The 19,188-nt window shown below is 38.6% G+C and overlaps 1 protein-coding gene across 2 annotated transcripts in view; it reads left to right on the forward strand.

Annotated features, from left to right (window-relative positions):
* Window positions 1–19,188, forward strand: part of IL6ST (interleukin 6 cytokine family signal transducer) — a 34,299-nt gene that overhangs the window by 8,827 nt on the left and 6,284 nt on the right. For both annotated transcript variants that reach the window (XM_061372079.1, XM_061372078.1), the window contains exons 4-15: window positions 1,407–1,539; window positions 2,797–2,957; window positions 3,301–3,452; window positions 5,243–5,402; window positions 10,735–10,817; window positions 11,981–12,200; window positions 13,271–13,447; window positions 14,114–14,215; window positions 14,789–14,935; window positions 15,848–15,988; window positions 17,253–17,349; window positions 18,714–18,795. In XM_061372079.1, the coding sequence (XP_061228063.1) occupies window positions 1,407–1,539; window positions 2,797–2,957; window positions 3,301–3,452; window positions 5,243–5,402; window positions 10,735–10,817; window positions 11,981–12,200; window positions 13,271–13,447; window positions 14,114–14,215; window positions 14,789–14,935; window positions 15,848–15,988; window positions 17,253–17,349; window positions 18,714–18,795 (1,655 nt within the window). The remainder of the gene's footprint in view (window positions 1–1,406; window positions 1,540–2,796; window positions 2,958–3,300; window positions 3,453–5,242; window positions 5,403–10,734; window positions 10,818–11,980; window positions 12,201–13,270; window positions 13,448–14,113; window positions 14,216–14,788; window positions 14,936–15,847; window positions 15,989–17,252; window positions 17,350–18,713; window positions 18,796–19,188) is intronic.

Here is a 19,188-nt window from a genome sequence, read left to right on the forward strand (position 1 = left end):
AAGGAAATACAAGCAGGTGGTATGTCCTGCTTTCATAATACCACTTTGAAACTAATATTTTCTTCATTAACGGTCTGAGAAATACTTAGTCTGTATCACTAAAACTAACCTCAACTGCCTTAAGGTTGGAATATATTCTTTGAATTACCTCAGTACAGAAGAAAATACTTCCAACTAATTATAAACTTTCCTTGTTCAAGCATGATAGCACTTGCATAGCTTTGAGCATGTGTTCTTTGAGACAAGACTGGGATCTTCAGAAAGTAACATGAATACCTTGATATACGATGTAATTAGTTGGTGGACAGTTTATAAAGTAAGTATTCAGGTGTCCTTAATAACAGAGTATGAATAGCTGATAACTTTTTTGCCACCTAATGTTAGGAAAAGGTATTGCAGTTGTTGCATGGTCTGTGTACAGCAGCCTGGGTTGAGTTCACAATTTAAGCTAGCGTGGTTCTAACATGAGTTACAAAATGCTTTCACAGAAAAAAAGGTGGGTTTTTGTCAACTTCTGACGTGTTATTTTCTTACCATGAAAGATCCAACGGGCAAAATATATGGAAAGGTGAGGACAGATTCCTAAGATGATAAACTGAAGGACACTACAGATAATATTCTACAGTTGTAATTCACCTATGAGTCTTGAGATGCATTTGTATTTAAAGCTACTATATTTTCATACTATCAATTAAATAAAAATTCTGTAAACAATGTAACAAGTTTGAGAATAATACAACTACAGGAAAAAAACATATATTCGTAAGATAGCTCGCTTGAAAATAGCATTCTGCTGGAAAGAAAATCAAGTTCAAGTACCATATACTCTTGTAAGTAAAGTGGTATTCTAAAAGCTAGAAACAAACATTTTATGCAATGGTTTGTATTTAAGAAGGAAAAAATAATAGTTAAGCTGCACTTGGAAGAATTTTCTTGCGCACTACTGAAGTGCATTAATGAAGATCCCTTGCCTCTCTTGAACATGTTCACAGCTAAAGCATCCTTCTTCCATAGCTCAGGTAGGGGAGAACAGACCTATCCAGAATTGCCTTAGAGCTCAGGTTATTGGCAAAGTCAGCATTTGCTAATCCAGCTGTAGAGCTCACTAGCGTGTGAATTAAAATAGATTTAGATGATACCAGGTTTTCTGCCTCAATGAGAAATCTGTGCTATTCCTTACCTATCAGGTCTTTGTTCCTCATACACCTGTTGCTTTTGAGAGCAGCTGGTTCAGCTTCTTTGCTTCCATTGCTGAATAGTAGCTAGCACTTCTTGCCCCCTCCTTTTGAAATAAAACTGACTATAAATACTCACGTTCATAGAAATTGCTTTAATTGGGCACTTGGGTGATTCTTACTGGATTGAAATGTGTATATAGGTTAATTATTTGTAACTTTTGTCTTCAGTGCCCCCAGAGAAGCCCAAGAACTTAAGTTGCATTGTACATCAGCTGTCAAAAATCACATATCCTATGACTTGCACCTGGAATCCTGGGAGGCATACATTCCTGGACACTCACTTTAGATTGAAGTACAGATGGTAAGTAGCCCTCTGTAGAATTTCTAAAGAAATTTGGAAAATACTTGTATGCTAAACCAAACTTTGTTGAAATTCCTTGGTACTTTGGAAGAGTTCTTAACTTAAATCCAGTTTTCTGAAACATAGCTGTCTATTCTGGGGGGGAAGGGAAGAGCTCATATTTAAACTCATTCTAAGTCAGACTTGAAAATTTGTTTCTATCTCCTATTTTTCTGTTCTTCAAATAATTATTAGTGTGGTTTGAGTACAATACGTAATCATCAGGTGGCTGGCTCCAAATTTTGTATTCTGCATTTTTCTGTAGTGACATTCTGTCACATTCAAAACAAGTAGATGATATCCCTGCTTACTGCAGGATGCATAGACAAGGTGACCTTCTGAGATCCCTTCCAACCCAGACTGTTTTGTGATTCTAAGTAAATCTGTGATTCTAAGTAAATCTGAATCTTAAGTGACTGGATTTTGTAGAGGTATTATCTACTCTATACTTCCTAAGAACTCAGAATGGTGTTTGTCCATGATTAATCCTAACATGAAAGTTTCAGCCAAAGTATTTTTTCCTGGGAAAGCAAAATAAGTATTTTTCAAACTCTTCAGATGGTGTCTTGTAGTTGAAAATGGGGTGGACAGAATTGGTGTTCTGCTTTGGAAACTGGAATGACTGCCCACAGCTTTCCATCTACCCCATTCCACTAAAGTGTTTTGGTAGCAAGCGTAGTAGAAACATTGAATAAATAGAAAACCTTAATGCTTTGTAAATCTGCTGACGCCCTTGGTACTGTCTGCTGTTAATGTGGCAGGGAGTGGTGAGCAGAAATGATGTGTAGCTGCAACTGTACTCCTGAAGGGTATGCAGATAATACTGATTACATCTTTTAATGCATGAATATGCTTCTAGTTACTAGCTATGTTGCTTTTGATTAAATGTATCAGTTTGTGATCTTTATTTCTTTCAGCTAAGTCAGTTTTCTGTACAACTTTATAATAACAATAGTATCCTGTGCTTTTGAAGATATGTGACTTGGAAGTCAAGAGGTTTTATTCTAGTTTCTATCCTAATGCAGTCATGGCTTAACAAGCCATTCTAAATCTCTTCACCTTTTCATCTCGCCTGTCTGCTTACAAAAATAATGGCAGAGGGGAAGCATACAAGCCAAAGTGATTGATTGCTCTGATTTATGTAGAAGATTCTCGAAAGGAAACCAAACTTACTGCTTTGTACCTTTCCCCCCCCCCCCCCGGCTTCTTTTTATTTAGGCTACAAGAGACCTTTCCTGACTGTATACCAAAAGATGTAAACAATTCTTGTACAATTCGTGATGTTCAGTTCTTCGTTAATACGAAGGTCTGGGTAGAAGCAACAAATGCCCTTGGGAAGGCTGAATCTGATCCTCTTATTCTTGATCCCATTGAGATTGGTAACTATATGCCTATTAATAAAACTTTACTTGAACATAACTGCTGCTTCTGTGTATATTGCTGAATTGCTGTGTTTATGTTCCTTCGCTATAAAAATTAACACTGTTGAAATATTGTTAACTAGAACTGCACTGGACAAAGGAAGGAAGGTGGGAGATCTGACCACAGTTCAGTTAGCAAGTTCTTATTGAATAGTCTGCTTTAGAAGCTAGTATGAAGTAGCAACCATTTGAGTTCGTGGAAGACTTCAATGGTAGTACAAGTTGGTACAGCATAGTGTACCAACTGCTAGAGGCATGATAAAACACAGCTGTGGAGTTTGACTTTTATCTCCTCTTCTAGTTAAACTTCTGCCTCCACACAATTTATCGGTCAACTCAGGAATACTGCCTACTGTTCTGAAGCTTTCTTGGGAGAATCAGATTTCAGACACTGCAATGAAGCTGAAATTCAATATTCGCTATAAGATCATGGGTGACACAAACTGGATGCAGGTAATAGCACTAATGTTCCTTATAACTCTTCTGGTGTAACCCAGCCCTTTGTCGAACTGCACAAGTTGTTCCCTCACAGCTGCAGTTCAGAGGATTCACTTTATTATCATTAGGCCTCCCAAGGCAATTTATCTGGCCTGTTCGTGAAGGCTGTTATCTAGGCTATCTTGGCACAGTTTGGAGTACAGTGACCTTGTCTGTTCTTTATGGACTTTTTTGCTATCCTTCCCATCATATTGCAGTATATTTGTTTTGCATTTTTATTCTGTACATTCGACATCTAGAACTTTCATCTTCTTGTATACATGAAGACTCATGATGCAAACATCATTTAAAGCTTGGGCAGACACTCTTAAGTTCTGGAATGCTTTTTGAATTTGCTGTACCTGCACTGCCACAGCAACCCCAGGCAATGCTACAGGCTTGGGGAAGAGTGCTAAAGAAAAAGGACCTGGGGGTGTTGCTTGACAGCTGAATGAACGTGATCCAGCTTGTGCCCAGGCAGCCAAGAAGGCTAACAGCATCCTGGCCTGTGTCAGAAACAGTGTGGCCAGCAGGGCAGGGCAGTGATCATACTGGGCACCAATGAGACTGTACCTCGAATCCTGTGTTCAGTTCTGGACCCCTCACTACAAGAGGGAGATTGAAGGGGTCCAGAGAAGGGCAATGAGGCTGGTGAAGGGTCTGGAGAACAAGTCTGATGAGGAATGGCTTAGGGAATTTGGAGTTGTTTAGTCTGGAGAAGAGAAGGCTCAAGGGGGGACCTTACACTTCTGTACAACTACCTGAAGGGAGGTTGTAGCGAGGCAGGTGTTGGTATCTTCTCCCAAGTAACAAGTGATAGGACAAGAGGAAATGGCCTCAAGTTGCTCCAGGGGAGATTAGGCTGGATATTAGGATAAGTTTCTTATCTGAAAGGGTTGTCAGGTGTTGGACCAGGCTGCCCTGGGAGGTTGTCCTGTCCTTTTAAACATGTACACAAGACCACTGAAATAGTAACTTTTGAAATGACTGACCTTGCTTAGCTGTGGTAAAATTTGACTGCTTTGACGATTCTTTGCACTCAGGGTTAACCTCTTGAGTGTTCTGCATGTGTTTAATCTGCAGTCATCCCTTTTGCAGGGTTGTTCACTATACAAACTCCTTAATGGCAAGTGTAATAACACGTGATGGAGGCACTCAGTGTGTGTACCTAGGTATTGCTGTTACCCACATCACACATCTGTTTCTGCACATGTGCAGTAAGAATATTTTCTCCTATTCTGTTGCTGATAAAGGAAAGAGCTTATAAAAATAATTTATTAGCAAAAGTATAAACTGCTCTAAAACTCTTGCCTGTGTCAGTTAAGAAATGTTCCCTGTCAGTGGAAGCAGTGATCCTGTAGGATCGTGTAGGAGGCTTCTAGCACAGGTATTTTGCAATTGATATTCCAGCAAATATCCCATCTTGCCTTTCAGGACTTTGCTCAGTTATTACAGATCAGTAAGAAGAGGAACTACATGGGAAGGAAACAGAGGTAGATGTAAACTAATCAAAGAAAACAGAATGAGATAGCTGCTTACCTATTCTACTGTATGTATTGCATTATACCTGATAAATATACACAACTCTGATCCCTTACCAAACTATTTTTGAGAATTTAAGGTTTTAGAAATAAGAAGGAAGAAAAACAGTTGTTTGTATTGGGCATGTATGTGGTGGAGAGCCTCTTGGATGACAGCTGTAGTAGCACAGAACTTAGCTTTACAACTTTTGATCAGTGCCTCTAAGACCTTTCTTTCATTTACAGGTTCCTCCTGAAGATACAGCTTCAACAAGGACTTCATTCAGTGTTCAAGGGCTCAGACCCTACACAGAGTATGTCTTTTCAATTCGTTGCATGAAGGAAGATGGAGTGGGCTACTGGAGTGACTGGAGTGAAGAGAAAACTGGGATCACCACTGAAGATAGTAAGTAAAACACGAAAGTAGGTCGCTGACTTTCAAAATGTGCAATTTGGCAATAGTCAGCTGAAATTGTGTATCCTTGCTTAAGCTGTTTGATTATACATGCAATAAGGCTTTACCAAGTTACTTTCTGTAGTGACCAACTTGACCTGTGCTTTCCAAGGAGTATGAGAATAGCTTTCCAGAAAGCTGGTCTGGAGGTGCTCCCTGAAAACAGCTAAAACAGCAAGTAGGGAAGAAAAGACTTCTTTTCACAAAAAGTTATGTTCTCAAAATCTTTTAGAAGACATGTATGCTTTATGCTTCGTTTCCTTTGTTCTGAAGGTTACCCTCTTCAGAAGCTATTCTGCCTGTGTGAAAGGCTTGGGGTATTTTTGGAAGACAGACTGCCTTAGTTTGTGAAAAACTTGGTGTTTAAGAGGCTTATAAATAAGCTATAAGTGAACAAGCATCAAAGTATGAAACAAGATTTTTAGTCATATAGGGTACATAGACTTCTTTGCAAACTTTGTAAAAACTGCTACAAAATAATGTGCATATAGGAAGTTTAGCCCGTTATGCACCAAAGCATCTAAATAAAACACCCTGGTACACTCTTAACTTTGCCAAGATATTCTGCATTTACAACCCTTTCTTGCTCATCACAGTCACAGCTGGCTCTGCGCTGTCTTGTACTCGCTTGTTTGCAGCATTCTGCAGGTATTAATAAAGAGTCTTATCACTGATTTGTTTGTCACAGTGAGAGGCATAAGGAAGAGAATGCCGTGTACGAACAGCTGACTTTGAGCATGATTGAGTCTATGTAGAAAATGGTTTTATTTTTAATATTTAATCACAGAAATCACAATCACTTTACAGTTTCCTTTCTTGATGGCTTACATAATCATTGGAGTTGTCATCTGGGCTTGCAATAAATATCCTGTCTCTCTGCAGTACGGGTGAGCACTGAATTGCTGTTATTATGACTTAATGAGGAAATCCTTACTAGCATCAGCATTTTAGGAGCAATATCTGGATCATGTTTGGTCCTGCACAAAAGGACTTTGCCAGCAGATCATATGCAACTTGAAAGTATAAAAAGACTACTGCTCAAGATGCACAGAAGATAGCAGACCACTAGATTTAAGTTCACAGCCCTGAAAAAAAAAAAAAGCCTTAAGAGATTCTTAGTTAAGTGTCAGGCTTCAGTGCTTTGTGGAAGAAATTCTCAGCACTGCAAAGTTGCTGCCATGCACCAAATCTATTCATGCTACAGCCAGCTCATCAACTTCCCTGGCTTTTAACATCTTGTGGTGCTCCGGTCAGCTGTTATGATATTATCTGTTGCCACTGAAATTGTCTGTTACTACTGAACTACAGGTATGCTGCATCAGACTGGACTCGTTCACGTTCCTTCAGGACAGTGGCACTTGAGACTGTTACTGCACTCTGTATTGTCTTTCTGTGTCCTCTGCACTACACAGCATGTTTTTTAACTTCGTTAATAATTTCCAGTTGTTCATCAACACATACATTGCTTGAAATGTACTGTGGCATTACAGTAGCTACAACTCACTGTTACGAATTTAATATACGTCACAGATCATGGAATTCATTGCAGTATTTCCCCACTCAAGAATCTCTCCTGCAAGTTTGTTCTTAAGTACAAAGAATGTGTGTTCTGCCACTGAGTTGTGCCAGAACCGTTAGTTGAATATGCTTAGCTTTTTCTCTTACTGATTTTTATTCTTTTTTCCTAATTTTGGCCATTTTGTTTTGCAGCACTTTCATGACTTAGCAACTGTTGCATCAACTCTACACTTATACAAAATAAACTTGCACAACAATAACTGAGCAGTAGTTACTGGAACACTGACATTAAAATCACACCCATGTGTTTGTTACAGTATGAAAGATCCTGTTCTCAGATAGTGGATTCCTACATTTTCCTGTAAGAGAACAAAAGTGCATGCAGTGTAGCAACAAACACAACTTAGACCTATGCATTTGGCCATTTTATTTGCTCTCCAAATAAAAGCCCCAGGCTTACCCTTCTGTGGTCCATTTTCCTTTTGTAATTTACCTGAGTGGCCCACTTAGACTGAACTGGAACTGATTTAATGTCTTTAATAGATGCTTGGGAGATGCTAACTGGTATGTTATTGAATTCAAACTTCTGTTGGTGTCAGAACACTGAACATATGAGCACTTTGCTTCTTGCTAAAGGTAAAATGAACTGTTGAGGAAGACCTGTGCCATTAGCTGTGATGCACTGCAAATATAAATAGTCTCTTTTATAGCAGATGTTTTAATAGAACAGCATTTTAACAAATTGTTGACTGTAGCCTTCCTAACAATAGCAGGATAGTCACACTGCTACACTGCTTGCAGTTAGCATTTTTAGCTACTGTACAGTAACTTGATAGTAAAACAGTTTCCTGTCCTGAGTTTGCTTACACACAACTATATAAACATAAATGGCTAGAGACAGTTACAGATTTATAGAATAGCAGGATAACTTCAGTTGGAAAGAAGCTTATAAGGCCTGTTGTTGCTTGATCATCTTTCTGCCAAATGTCAGGCTTGGAAAAGAGATTTTAGGTTGCAGTTTTGGCAAAAACCTGTACCAAAACTTTGTCTAGTTTGTTGGGTTTTTTTGTTTGGTTTTTTTGTTCATTTTTTTTTTACTGTACAGTTTCCTATTGCAAAGATTAAATTAAATGGGCAGATACCTGACACCACTATTATTTCCCTCAGTCAAATTATAGATTTTAGATGATCTACTTTGTTGAGGACTATTAGATCCATATCCCAGAAAATTCCACAGATGCGTGCCTTCTGCTTTCAAAAGATTTGGGTTTTGTCTGCATAGCAAGCTACATAGATACAGGTGTATTATCACTGTTGTATTAGGGAAGGTATATGTCTGCATTTCCATGTGGTTGTTTCCAAGTGTTAAGTACTGCAACTATTAAGTGAAGTTTAAACTGATTCCTTAACTGCAAAGGTATAAATGTACAGTCAGGATGCTAAAGAATAATGCAAGCATTCCAGCAATTTTGAGATCTTTTGACAATTATTTTACTATCTGATCCTTACCAGAAAACATATACTTTGTATCTCCAAATTGTGACTGTAACCAAGGGTCTTCATATCCAGCAGAGCAGGTTTGCTTTGTAGCTGTTACAATAATATCCACTCAGGTTTCTGTGTTTTCTAGATTCAGTAAATCACCCTCAAAGGGATTGGATTGTAAAAGCTGGTTTGGTTTCCTCCTGAATTGTCAGTAGCAGCATCATTGGGAATCATAGAATCAGAGAATAACAAGGATTGGAAAGGACGTTAAGATCATATAGTTGCAATGCCCCTGCCATGGGCAGGGACACCTCACACTAAATCATGTCACCCAAGGCTCTGTCCAGCCTAGCCTTGAACAGTGCCAGGGATGGAGCATTCACAACCTCCCTGGGCAACCCATTCCAGTGCCTCACCACCCTTACAGTAAAGAATTTTTTCCTTTTATCAAATCTAAACCTCCCCTGTTTAAGTTTTAACTTGTTACCCCTTGTCCTGTCACTACAGTCCCTAATGAAGAGTCCTGCCCCAGCATCCTTATAGGCCCCCTTCAGATACTGGAAGCCTGCTATGAGGTCTCCATGCAGCCTTCTCTTCTCCAGGCTCAACAGCCCCAGCTTTCTCAGCCTATCTTCATACGGGAGGTGCTCCAGTTCTCTGATCGTCTTCGTGGCCCTCCTCTGGACTAGTTCCAACATTTCCATGTCCTTTTCATGTTGAGAACACCAGAACTGCACACAATACTCCAAGTGAGGTCTCACAAGAGCAGAATAAAGGAGCAGGATCACCTCCTTTGAGCTGCTGGTCATGCTCCTTTTGATGCAGCCCACGATACGGTTGGATTTCTGGGCTGTGAGCACACACTGAAGCTGGCTCATGTTCATTTTCTCACGACCAACGCCCCCAAGTCCTGCTCCACAGGGCTGCTCTGAATCTCTTCTCTGCCCAACCTGTAGCTGGGCCTGGGATTGCTCTGACCCAGGTATAGGACCTTGCACTTGGCTTGGTTAAACTTCATGAGGTTGGCATTAGCCCACTTCACAAGCTTGTCAAGGTCCTCTGAATGGCATTCCTTTCCTCCAGCGTATCAACCGAACCACACAGCTTGGTGTCATTGGCAAACTTGCTGAGGGTGCACTCAATCCCACTGTCCATGTCACTGACAAAGATATTGAACAAGACCAGTCCCAACACTGATCCCTGAGGGACACCACTCGTTAGTGGTATCCAGCCAGTGACCACAACTCTTTGTGTGGCCATCCAGCCAGTTCTTTACCCACCGAGTAGTCCACCTGTCAAACTGATGTCTGTCCAATTTAGAGACAAGGATGTCATGGGGGACAGTGTCAAACGCTTTGCAAATCACTTGGTGATACCTGGTTTCAGAGAGAATTAAAAGGTGTGGGGATTTTGTCTTGTTTTTCTGGGAACTTGGTGGTTATCAGTTATAAACTTTTCTAATTCTGGAGTTGTGAGGAGTGAAACTACTTTAGCTTGGTCCTGTTTTCATTTCATTTCTACTGTGATAGCCTGCAAGATTAGTTTTGTTTCTGGCCCATTCTTATCGTACTCCACGTGGAGCCAACAAGTGGACATTCCAGTTCTGATCTTGATACCTAGCAGGGACTCTATTCTTCCCTTCAGTTATTACAAATACTTCATATCTGTTCAACTTCTGTCAGCCTGATTTCCACACTCCTGGCCCCTTCTATATGCTTTAGCCTTTCCTGCTTACACTCTTCCTATTCTCCTTTCTGTAATATCCTATTTGTTCCTTAGTGCTCCTTTTTGTGTTGTAAAAAACTACTGCAGTGCTGTTACCATTTTAGCATAATGGGTATAAGAAACCTGGGGAATACTCACAGGAGAAATTTGTCTCTTCATTAACTTTTCTGCACTTTTTTAGGAGACTTGAGGTCTAGGGAGAGTGTTTGAGCTACAGACCACAGCAAAGTTTGCAGTGTACGGATGTGCAGGGCTGTGGTTCTGGGCACAGGCTGCGTGGTGCAGGTTTGGCCTCACTCAGTACTGTCGTTTTAAGTCCATTCTTGCAGTTGCTCAGTATGGGGACTCTCAGTTTGGTATGTTATACTTAAAGCACTGCTGGTGTTTTGCTGATCCCCTCAGGAAATCTTTCCATGCAGGTGTTCCACTTAATACACCAAGCATTATTTTCTTTGAGGAATTAAGGATACACTTTTTGAATATGCTTTTATAAAAAAAAGAAAAAGATAAGAGCCTAATGATAATCAAAGGATGAATTCATTGTTTCTTTCATCAGAACCATCTAAAGGACCACCCATATGGAGGATCATTGATGTATCTTGCTCACCACCTTTCTGGACTGTACATCTGATGTGGAAGGTAAAGCAACATGAGAAACTGCAGGAATGGAGTAGTCTTGTAAAAACATGGGGTTTTAAGTGTCAAAATTTACTTCAGCAAGCTTGGGTAGAAAGCTGGAATAGTGTGGGTTTTATCAACATGAGAAGTGCCCTTGGTATTCTTACTATAATATTTAGTTGTGGAAAAATTTAAAAGCACAGCTGTAAAGGCCATCTGTTAACTGATAAATATCTGTGCTCCAGAGTATACAGAACCCAGTTTCAGATTCCTGACTTGCTGTCCTTAAGCAGCTGGTGGAATTGGAAAATTTCTCTTGAATGAAGTAAACCTTCATGATATGCCTTCTGCTGTATTCTAAAACTTTTGTAACACTGTCTGCACAGGGATAGTTCACCTGCAAAATCCATTAAGCCTAGGCAGATTCCAGAGGCCCAGCTTATTAAATAAAGCACTGCACATTTGCTGTGTCTAGTTGGCTGATTAATTCAGCTGAGAAAGCAAATGCAGTTATAGTTGGTCCCTATCTAAACCTTTCTTTTGATCCATGAACTTAATTACATTACATATTACTAGGTGGCTTGCGTGAAGTTCCACGTATATTGATATGGCATCATTTTCTGATGGAGTTCGTATGCCACTTGCCATTTCTGACATTATTTTGCTTAAAATTGGAAAACTGGAGCTACTTTAGAGTTTCAGCAGTTTTCTTTTAAGTTGTCTAAAAACTAATACTGTTACACAGAAACTATTATTAACACAAAACGAGTATTTTTCTACATTAGAAGATGACTACTCAGACTGGCTTGCATTAGGATTTAATACAGCTTAAGATGTAAGATTTCTTTAATGTGTGGTAAGGTCACATAAAATGCAGGTTTTTATCAACACATGTTCTGCAGTCTTTACAGAATAACTTTTATTAAACTGCAGGGTATTTTACAGGTAAGTTTACAGGTAGTTTTACAGATAAGCCAAGAAAAATAGGATTTATACCTGAAATAATTTCAGAAGTTAATGCTTTCCAGAAATGAATGCAGGTTATTTGTGCTTTCCTTAAACACACAGCTGTTCAATCTGTGTAGCTTGTCTTGCTCTCAGATTTTTAAATTACACATTAAAGACAATAAAGGTTAAGTCACGTTTGTACAGTGTCATTATAATCAAAGATGTGTTTCTCACAGGCATTGAAGCCATTTGAAGCCAATGGAGTAATCTTGCAGTATGAAGTGACTGTCAAAGCCAAGTCATCTCTCTCCAGTCCACCAGAGAAATACAGTGTTAATACCACTGACCTTACATTAAAGGTACCAAATGGAACATACGAAGTGACAGTGGTTGCCCATAACAGAGCTGGGGCATCCCCTCCATCGGTTTTACTTATCCCAGCCAGTAATTCAAAAGGTTAGTGCTTAGTAATGTCTCTTTCAAATGCATCTGCATGGCTTATGATTTAAGGAATCATCATTGTTGTAAAATGATACCTTTAATATGGACACATAATTAGAGTATGACTGAATGTATCTACTGTCATATGTCTTATAATTATGCTACCATTTATATACCAGGGAATGTGTGGATTTTTATACTTGCAGGTTCATTTGAAGCTGTGTGTGCTATTCTGCTGTTGGTTTTGATCTCTAGACCTACCATGCACTATATTCCCTATAGTTTTCTGTAGCATAGCAGGCTTTTTTTTTTTTTTTTTAATCAAGTGGTTGGGGAAGAAAGCATCCTATAGTTCCTGTGTATACCATCTTACCGTTGTTCTGCTTTCTGATCTCCCCTCAGCCCTTTATTTTGTTGTTCCAGTCTCACTCTCCCACATTTTCAGTATCTTGCCTGGTTGCTTTGTCATCTCCTTCCACTGTTTCCCTGCTGCTCATATTTCTTTTTACTCTGTTCCTTTTATCATCCAGTAGTAGTAACTACAGGCTGGTTTCTCTTACTTCCAGCCTCCTTTTAGATAATCTGAACGCTACCAGGATAGGAAGCAAAGAAACAAGGATATAGGCAGATGATGCTTTTAGCGTAAACACCAAAGGAGAGCCACAGGTTCTAAAACTATTAGATGAACTAATTAAGTGTGTGTTTCAAACAGTAGTATTGCAGATAGAAGTATTTTGTAAGATACCTGTATTGGAAGATAGGTATTAGAATGGGAATTCAGAAGTGTCTCAAAGTTTGGTGTCTCTCTGAAATAAACCCTTTATTTTGAAATAAACAGTATTTTTACTGTGCAGTGAGGCAACCTGCTGTGTTTGAGAACAGAGAAGCTGAGTAATTTCCAGTTCCTAAATAGCCTAACTCTGCTTGTATTGCAGAAAATGGCTTTTGCGTTTACTTAGGTTCTGTCAAATTGTCACCATTATGATAACCCAAAAGAATCCGCATTTGACAAAATAGCTATGATTATGAATATGTAGTGGAAGAACTGTCAGTACATATAACCTTTCTGTTTTCTTTCATCGCAGCTCCTGTGAAGAATGTTAGAACACTGCCTAAAGATGGCAAATTGTGGGTAGGGTGGACTGCTCCTGACAGTTATGTTCTTAAATATGTGATTGAATGGTGTCTGATGTCTAACAGCTCAGACTGCACCATAGAATGGCAAAATGAACCAGGAAATGTTCAAGGAACATACTTAAAAGGTATTTAGCTTGTAAGTCTACAAATGCACTGTAAAACACTCTCTAAGCCTAGCAAGTATTCTTGAAGTGAGGAAAATTCTTATACTTACTAGAATTTTATTGTGAGACAGGAATACGGGGTTTTGCTTCTCTTAGTTTACAGTGAGTATAGAAGTATCTGTGTGTTGTCAAATACAGAATTTTATCTAATCTTTCATGTTGAAATTTGTTATGTAACAGGAAGGGGTTTATCTGCATTTTTGTTTTAGTCTTCTCATTCTTGGAAACCATTAAGGAAGTGAAAAGGTTGAGTTCCTTCAAAATCAAATTCTCTGTTCCCTCTTGCAGTTCAAACAATGAAACTTCGTCAGCTTTACAGTTCTTTTCAGATTGTGATCAGTACCTCAACTCAGTAATTTTGTGGTTCAGTGCTGCAGACAGATAAAGGCTTTTTATTTAAAATAAATAAATAATTTAAAAACCCAGAAAACAAAAGAACACAAAGTTCTATGAAGTCTTGTTTATTATATTTAGCATTTCAGTGTGAACTATTATATTAATCCATCAGTTACTATTTTGGAGTTAATAATACAGGCAAAACCCAGAAACCTGTATCTGAAGAAAACAAGAAAGATGGTGAGGAATTTGACTATCTGAAACTACACGTTTTTTAATATCTTTTTTTAGGTGATATAAAGCCTTTCAAGTGTTACTTGATAACTGTGTATCCTCTATATGCTGATGGTCAGGGAAGTGGACAGTCTGTGAAAGCTTATCTTCAGCAGGATCGTAAGTACAAAACAGTCATCTTGAAGCATGTAAACTGACTTTTTTGACTAAACGTAATGAGACCTTTTCTTTAATACAGGCTACATAATGAAAAGTAGTCCTACATTTGGGGATCGTCTGTTACAATTGATCTTGTCCCTTTGATTCACATCCAGTGTGCTTATTTACAGTATTCAGGAGTTAAACAGGTGTCTGTGTATGACTCTTTCCCTTTTTCCAACCTTTATCAGATAATTTGTCATGAGTATATTATTGTATTGATACAGTAATATTTATATGCGATTGTATTTTCAAATTCAAGTATCAAGCCAAGACTAATTACTTTCAATTGAAGATTTCATGTGATGTCCTGATTATTGTTTATCACATCTTTTTCTTCCTGGAGGTTTCTCTTCCAAAACATCTTTGGAACAAAACATCTCTCTGTATTGTCTGAAACTAATGCTTTGCAGATGTGTTAGTCCAGCCATTCCATTGATGTTTTTACACAGTACCAATTCAGTATAATAATTAATACTGTTTCTGTGGATACAAGGATGCACAATAGAAACTAATATTCATCTCCCATTGCAGGTCCTTCAAAAGGACCAACCGTTCAGACAAAAAAAGTAGGAAAAGCTGAAGCTGTTTTGACATGGAACCATCTCACAGTGGATGAACAAAATGGATTTATCAGGAGTTATATCATATTTTACAAAACTATAGATGGAAATGAAACAGGTAACAGAAAGCAGAGAAGTACTTTGCGGCATTGAAGTATTCCATCTGTCTCCTTCCTAATTCATGTTCCTGAAAAAAGAGATACAGAATCAAGTGTGGCTGAGAGTCAGTTCTGATAACATAAAGCTGATGTCTGAGGCATCCGTACCAAACAGAAAAGTCCCTATTAAAGGATTCAGAACATTCAGCCCATGTATAAAAGGGTAGCAAGTTTAGTTGCTGAAAGCTGATTTGCTCCCATCTTTCTGTCTAAATAAAGGATGAGATGTTGGTGTAGCAAGGTAAAGCTGGACCATTTGAGATGTAAAGAAGTTGACTGCATTCAGGTAGGATAAAGCCTTAAAAAAGGGGGAGGTATTTTTAATCCTCCTCAAGCCGTAGGTCAATACAATATTATTGATGTAAAACATCTTGTTTGAAGTGCATTTTTGTTCTCAGTAGTATGTATGACCAGTAGGCATAAGACAGGGTTAGCACTATCAAAATCTTTTAATTTTTAGATTTGCTTAAATTGCAAGGGCCAGTTACTTATGTCTACTCTACTACTTGTTAACAGTGTTTTTCTAATTATCAACTGGCTATTTCTAGGTAGCTGTGTGTTCTGCTTATTAGAAACCTTTAAGCTTCAACATTACTACTGGTTTTGTTTTGTAGATACAGTGGGGGGTGGGAAGGGGGAACAAAAAAAAAAAAGGCAAATTAACACATAATATCAAGAAGGAGACTAAATTCAGACACTTGAACAGAAACAAATGTATCTCAGCATTTCTTATACAAGCCTGTAGTCTTTCTGTGTTTGTTGTTTTTTCCCTACAGCCATTCATTCTACTAAAGCTAGGACTGTGTTACTGTGTTTGTGGAGATCTAATCAGTTGTACAGAAAACTGATACAATTTTTTCTCCTTTGTTTAGCCGTGACAGTGGATCCTTCCAAGACAGAGTATACCCTTTCTTCTCTAGCCAGTGACACACTGTATACTGTGCGGATGATGGCGTACACAGATGAAGGAGGCAGGAGTGGTCCTGATTTTACATTTACTACACAAAAATTTGGTAAGGAAAAGCAGCAAAATTGGAAGTAGGAAGTGATGTTGCAACACCATAGCAAGGTTCTGTGCCAGACCTGATAGGAGGGGAGGTGACTTTATTAAAGAAAACGTTTCAGTCAACGTCATAAACACTAGGTGTATGATATCCAGGTAGCCTAGATATACTACCTAGATAGTACTCGGTCACAAAGAGATAGTTTAGTCACTGTTATTCCGACTGTAGAGAGGACAAAATCCTGGATTGCTCTTTTATGTTGGTAAACACTGTTTGGGGAGTGTTTTATGTATACTTCGGCTTATACTATTATTTTGTCCCAGCTCTGTGTGAGCCATTAGGATTTACTCTGTGCTCTTGTCTTCTCTTCTGGTGTGTGGTGGCTCCTACCCTGCTTTTAGGAGTCCATAATTTTTGTTATAATCTCAAGAAAGGTTGGCGTTTATTATCCTGACATGGGTATCCTGAGAAGCTGCAGAGACTTACTGGGATCTTGATTTGCTAATCTAGGTGCCAGTCTGTACATGCCATTCTTGCAACCGTTCATCAGGTTCCACATCCTCATTCATATCACTATTAAAGTTTGTTACAGTTCTCTACAGAGACTCATTTTGAAGAGTGACATTTATTGTACGTTCAGCTGTAGAGAGTGCTTCATATTTGTAATAGTAAGAGCAACAATGTTAATTAACTTAGTTGTGGAAAGCACTTCTTTAGATTTGGCAGGTTTTAATATTCTTTTTTTGTATGGTGTTGTTTTTCTCTAAGCGTTCTGTAACTTTTTCTTAATGTCTGTAACACTGGAAGGAATACATAACAATAGTGCAGCTTATGTCTTTGCAGTCAGAGGATATTTTGATGCACAGAATAAATTGATTGATGACTAGTGATTTTGCTTACATTACTTACTTGCCCATGGTGATATTATGGCAGCCATAAGGCCACCACCTGGACCACAAATGAATTCACATAGATGTTCCTGTCATATCTGCCCAACCTGTAAATTTATTTGGTTCATCAGTATTATAACTTCTAGAGCAACCTGGGTTTTTTTATTGATGCAAGGCATTAGATTGTTGGGACAGAGCTTTTCAGGTTTTCATTTACAGGCTCTTTTCATGTGGTAGAAAGGTTCTTCTGAAGGTGAATCTTAAGACTGAGTGCTGCTGGTGTATTCAGTTTCAGATTCTCCTTGTCCCTTCAGAAATGTATGCTGCTGCTGAGTTCCTTAAATGTCAAAGTGAGCTATAACTCTTCTCTTCATTTCCTTCAGGGAAAGGAGAGATTGAAGCCATAGTTGTACCTGTGTGTCTAGCTTTCCTGTTGATTGTGCTTCTTGGAGTTCTGTTTTGCTTCAACAAACGGGACTTGTAAGTATAATGAAATCTTTTTCATACATTTCTGATATTCCTGGGAATAACAGATGGCAATGATTCAACACAAGTATTCTGCAGCTAAATCAGAAAAAGAAGGTAAAACACACATATATTTGCTAATGATAAACATTTTTTCCCTTGGGAAGTTTTCCTTTTCTGATATTAATTTTTTACTGCTAAGGATTAGTATGCAACCTAAATGTTCCATGACTCAATCCTGCATGGAAATTGCTGCTTTTCTTGCTCGAGTTAGTGAAGGTTATATTTGTTAAGTTGTGATCATAACATCTTCTGTCTTGTTTTCTTATCATGTCAGAGTGGAATGATGGTGCTTAGTTTGTGAAACACAGATGATCTGTTTGCTGGCTGTATTTGAGCTATTTAATTAGTGTTAGCAAACCTTAAGCTTGACAGCCAAAAAAATCAGGCAGGCATCTTACTTAACTACCTTGCATAACCTCAGTCAAACTCTGTGCCTGTTTACTGCCTGCTGGGAAACATCCTCTTTCCTCCTGCTCCCTCTGCCTACCACAGAGCTCTTGTGTGTGGCTTTAACTGAGTGCTTATTGCTGAAGTCTTTTCTCTGGCAACGAGTACTCATATCCCATGTCCCCAGTCAACTATCTTTTCTTTCTAATCAGAGACAGCATTTTGTGCGCTTTTCTTTCTGACCTCCCTGCTGTTCCTAAAATCTGTTCTTGGTGCATGTCAATTACAAGGCCTATTTTGCAGTTTTCTTCAGAGTTCTGCTGCAGAGTGTCTGTTGTTGCACCTCGTCTGAAGAGTGGGATGGGTGCATCAGTTTCAAAATTAGTTTGTTTGGAAGTGAATTATCTACAGAAACATCTATTTTTACTATATCTTTTTTTTTCGCTATGTTCTTAAACTTGAGAGTTGAGTTACAAACAACCAAGAAAGTTTTTTTCAGATATTCTCACTTTATTTTTAGCTGTGAAGATGGCTTAGATTGACAGCTGTGATATCGATATCTTAAAGAAGCAGCATTGTATTTTTATACCGACATGCGTCATAGACTTTAAGCAAATAAGTGCTCTGTAGATTCTAGAGTGCTATGAATTTTAAAATCCCTAACTCGTTACTGTTTGTTGGTTTGCCTTGTGTTGGATGGCTACATCGAATGTGTAGAGCAGTTACAAGTGTAGTGCTGTGTTCTGCTGACTAGTACAGCTTCCTACAGAGATGTGAAGTAGTCCAGGAAGCATTCCTATTTGGAAATAAATACTCTTGCAGAATTCCTATGTAAAGGAGTAGTGTCCTGGATTATGCACTACTTGCTGCTAACGTAGGAATTTGGGAACTGCGTCTTGTAATTCTATTCTGGTTTTAATCCGTTACAGAATTAAAAAGCATATCTGGCCTATTGTCCCTGACCCATCCAAGAGTAACATTGCTCAGTGGTCTCCTCAAGTTCCAGCTAAGGTAATACTCATCTTTCTGTATCCCTCTACATTCCTAGTCCACAAGGTTTCAAATAAACTAACCAGTGAAAGTCTTCTGTCTTCTAGCACACATGGATTTCAGGGAAAAAAAACCCTGAATATTAAGTTTTATGACACTGTGCTACAATATGGTTATAAGACTTTTTTTGCATTAATAGAGTCAGTATTAGAAATATATGGCCCTTAGCACAAGTTCACAGTGTATAGCAGGCTTTAACATTGTGAATTGTATTCAGTTTAGTAGTTGGAAGGGTCAGGTCCTGATTACTGTACTCATTCATGGAAAATCAGGAGTAAATGTATGGAACTCATGATTCCCATTCTTAAAACCCTCAAGTGTGACTTGTTTGCACAGTTAAATCGTGAATGAGAG

This window comes from Neopsephotus bourkii, unplaced genomic scaffold (genome assembly GCF_033783945.1).
Source record: "Neopsephotus bourkii isolate Nb327-2 ecotype Australia unplaced genomic scaffold, CSIRO-AGI_Nbou_v1 NB_1594, whole genome shotgun sequence".
Lineage (NCBI taxonomy): Eukaryota > Metazoa > Chordata > Aves > Psittaciformes > Psittacidae > Neopsephotus > Neopsephotus bourkii.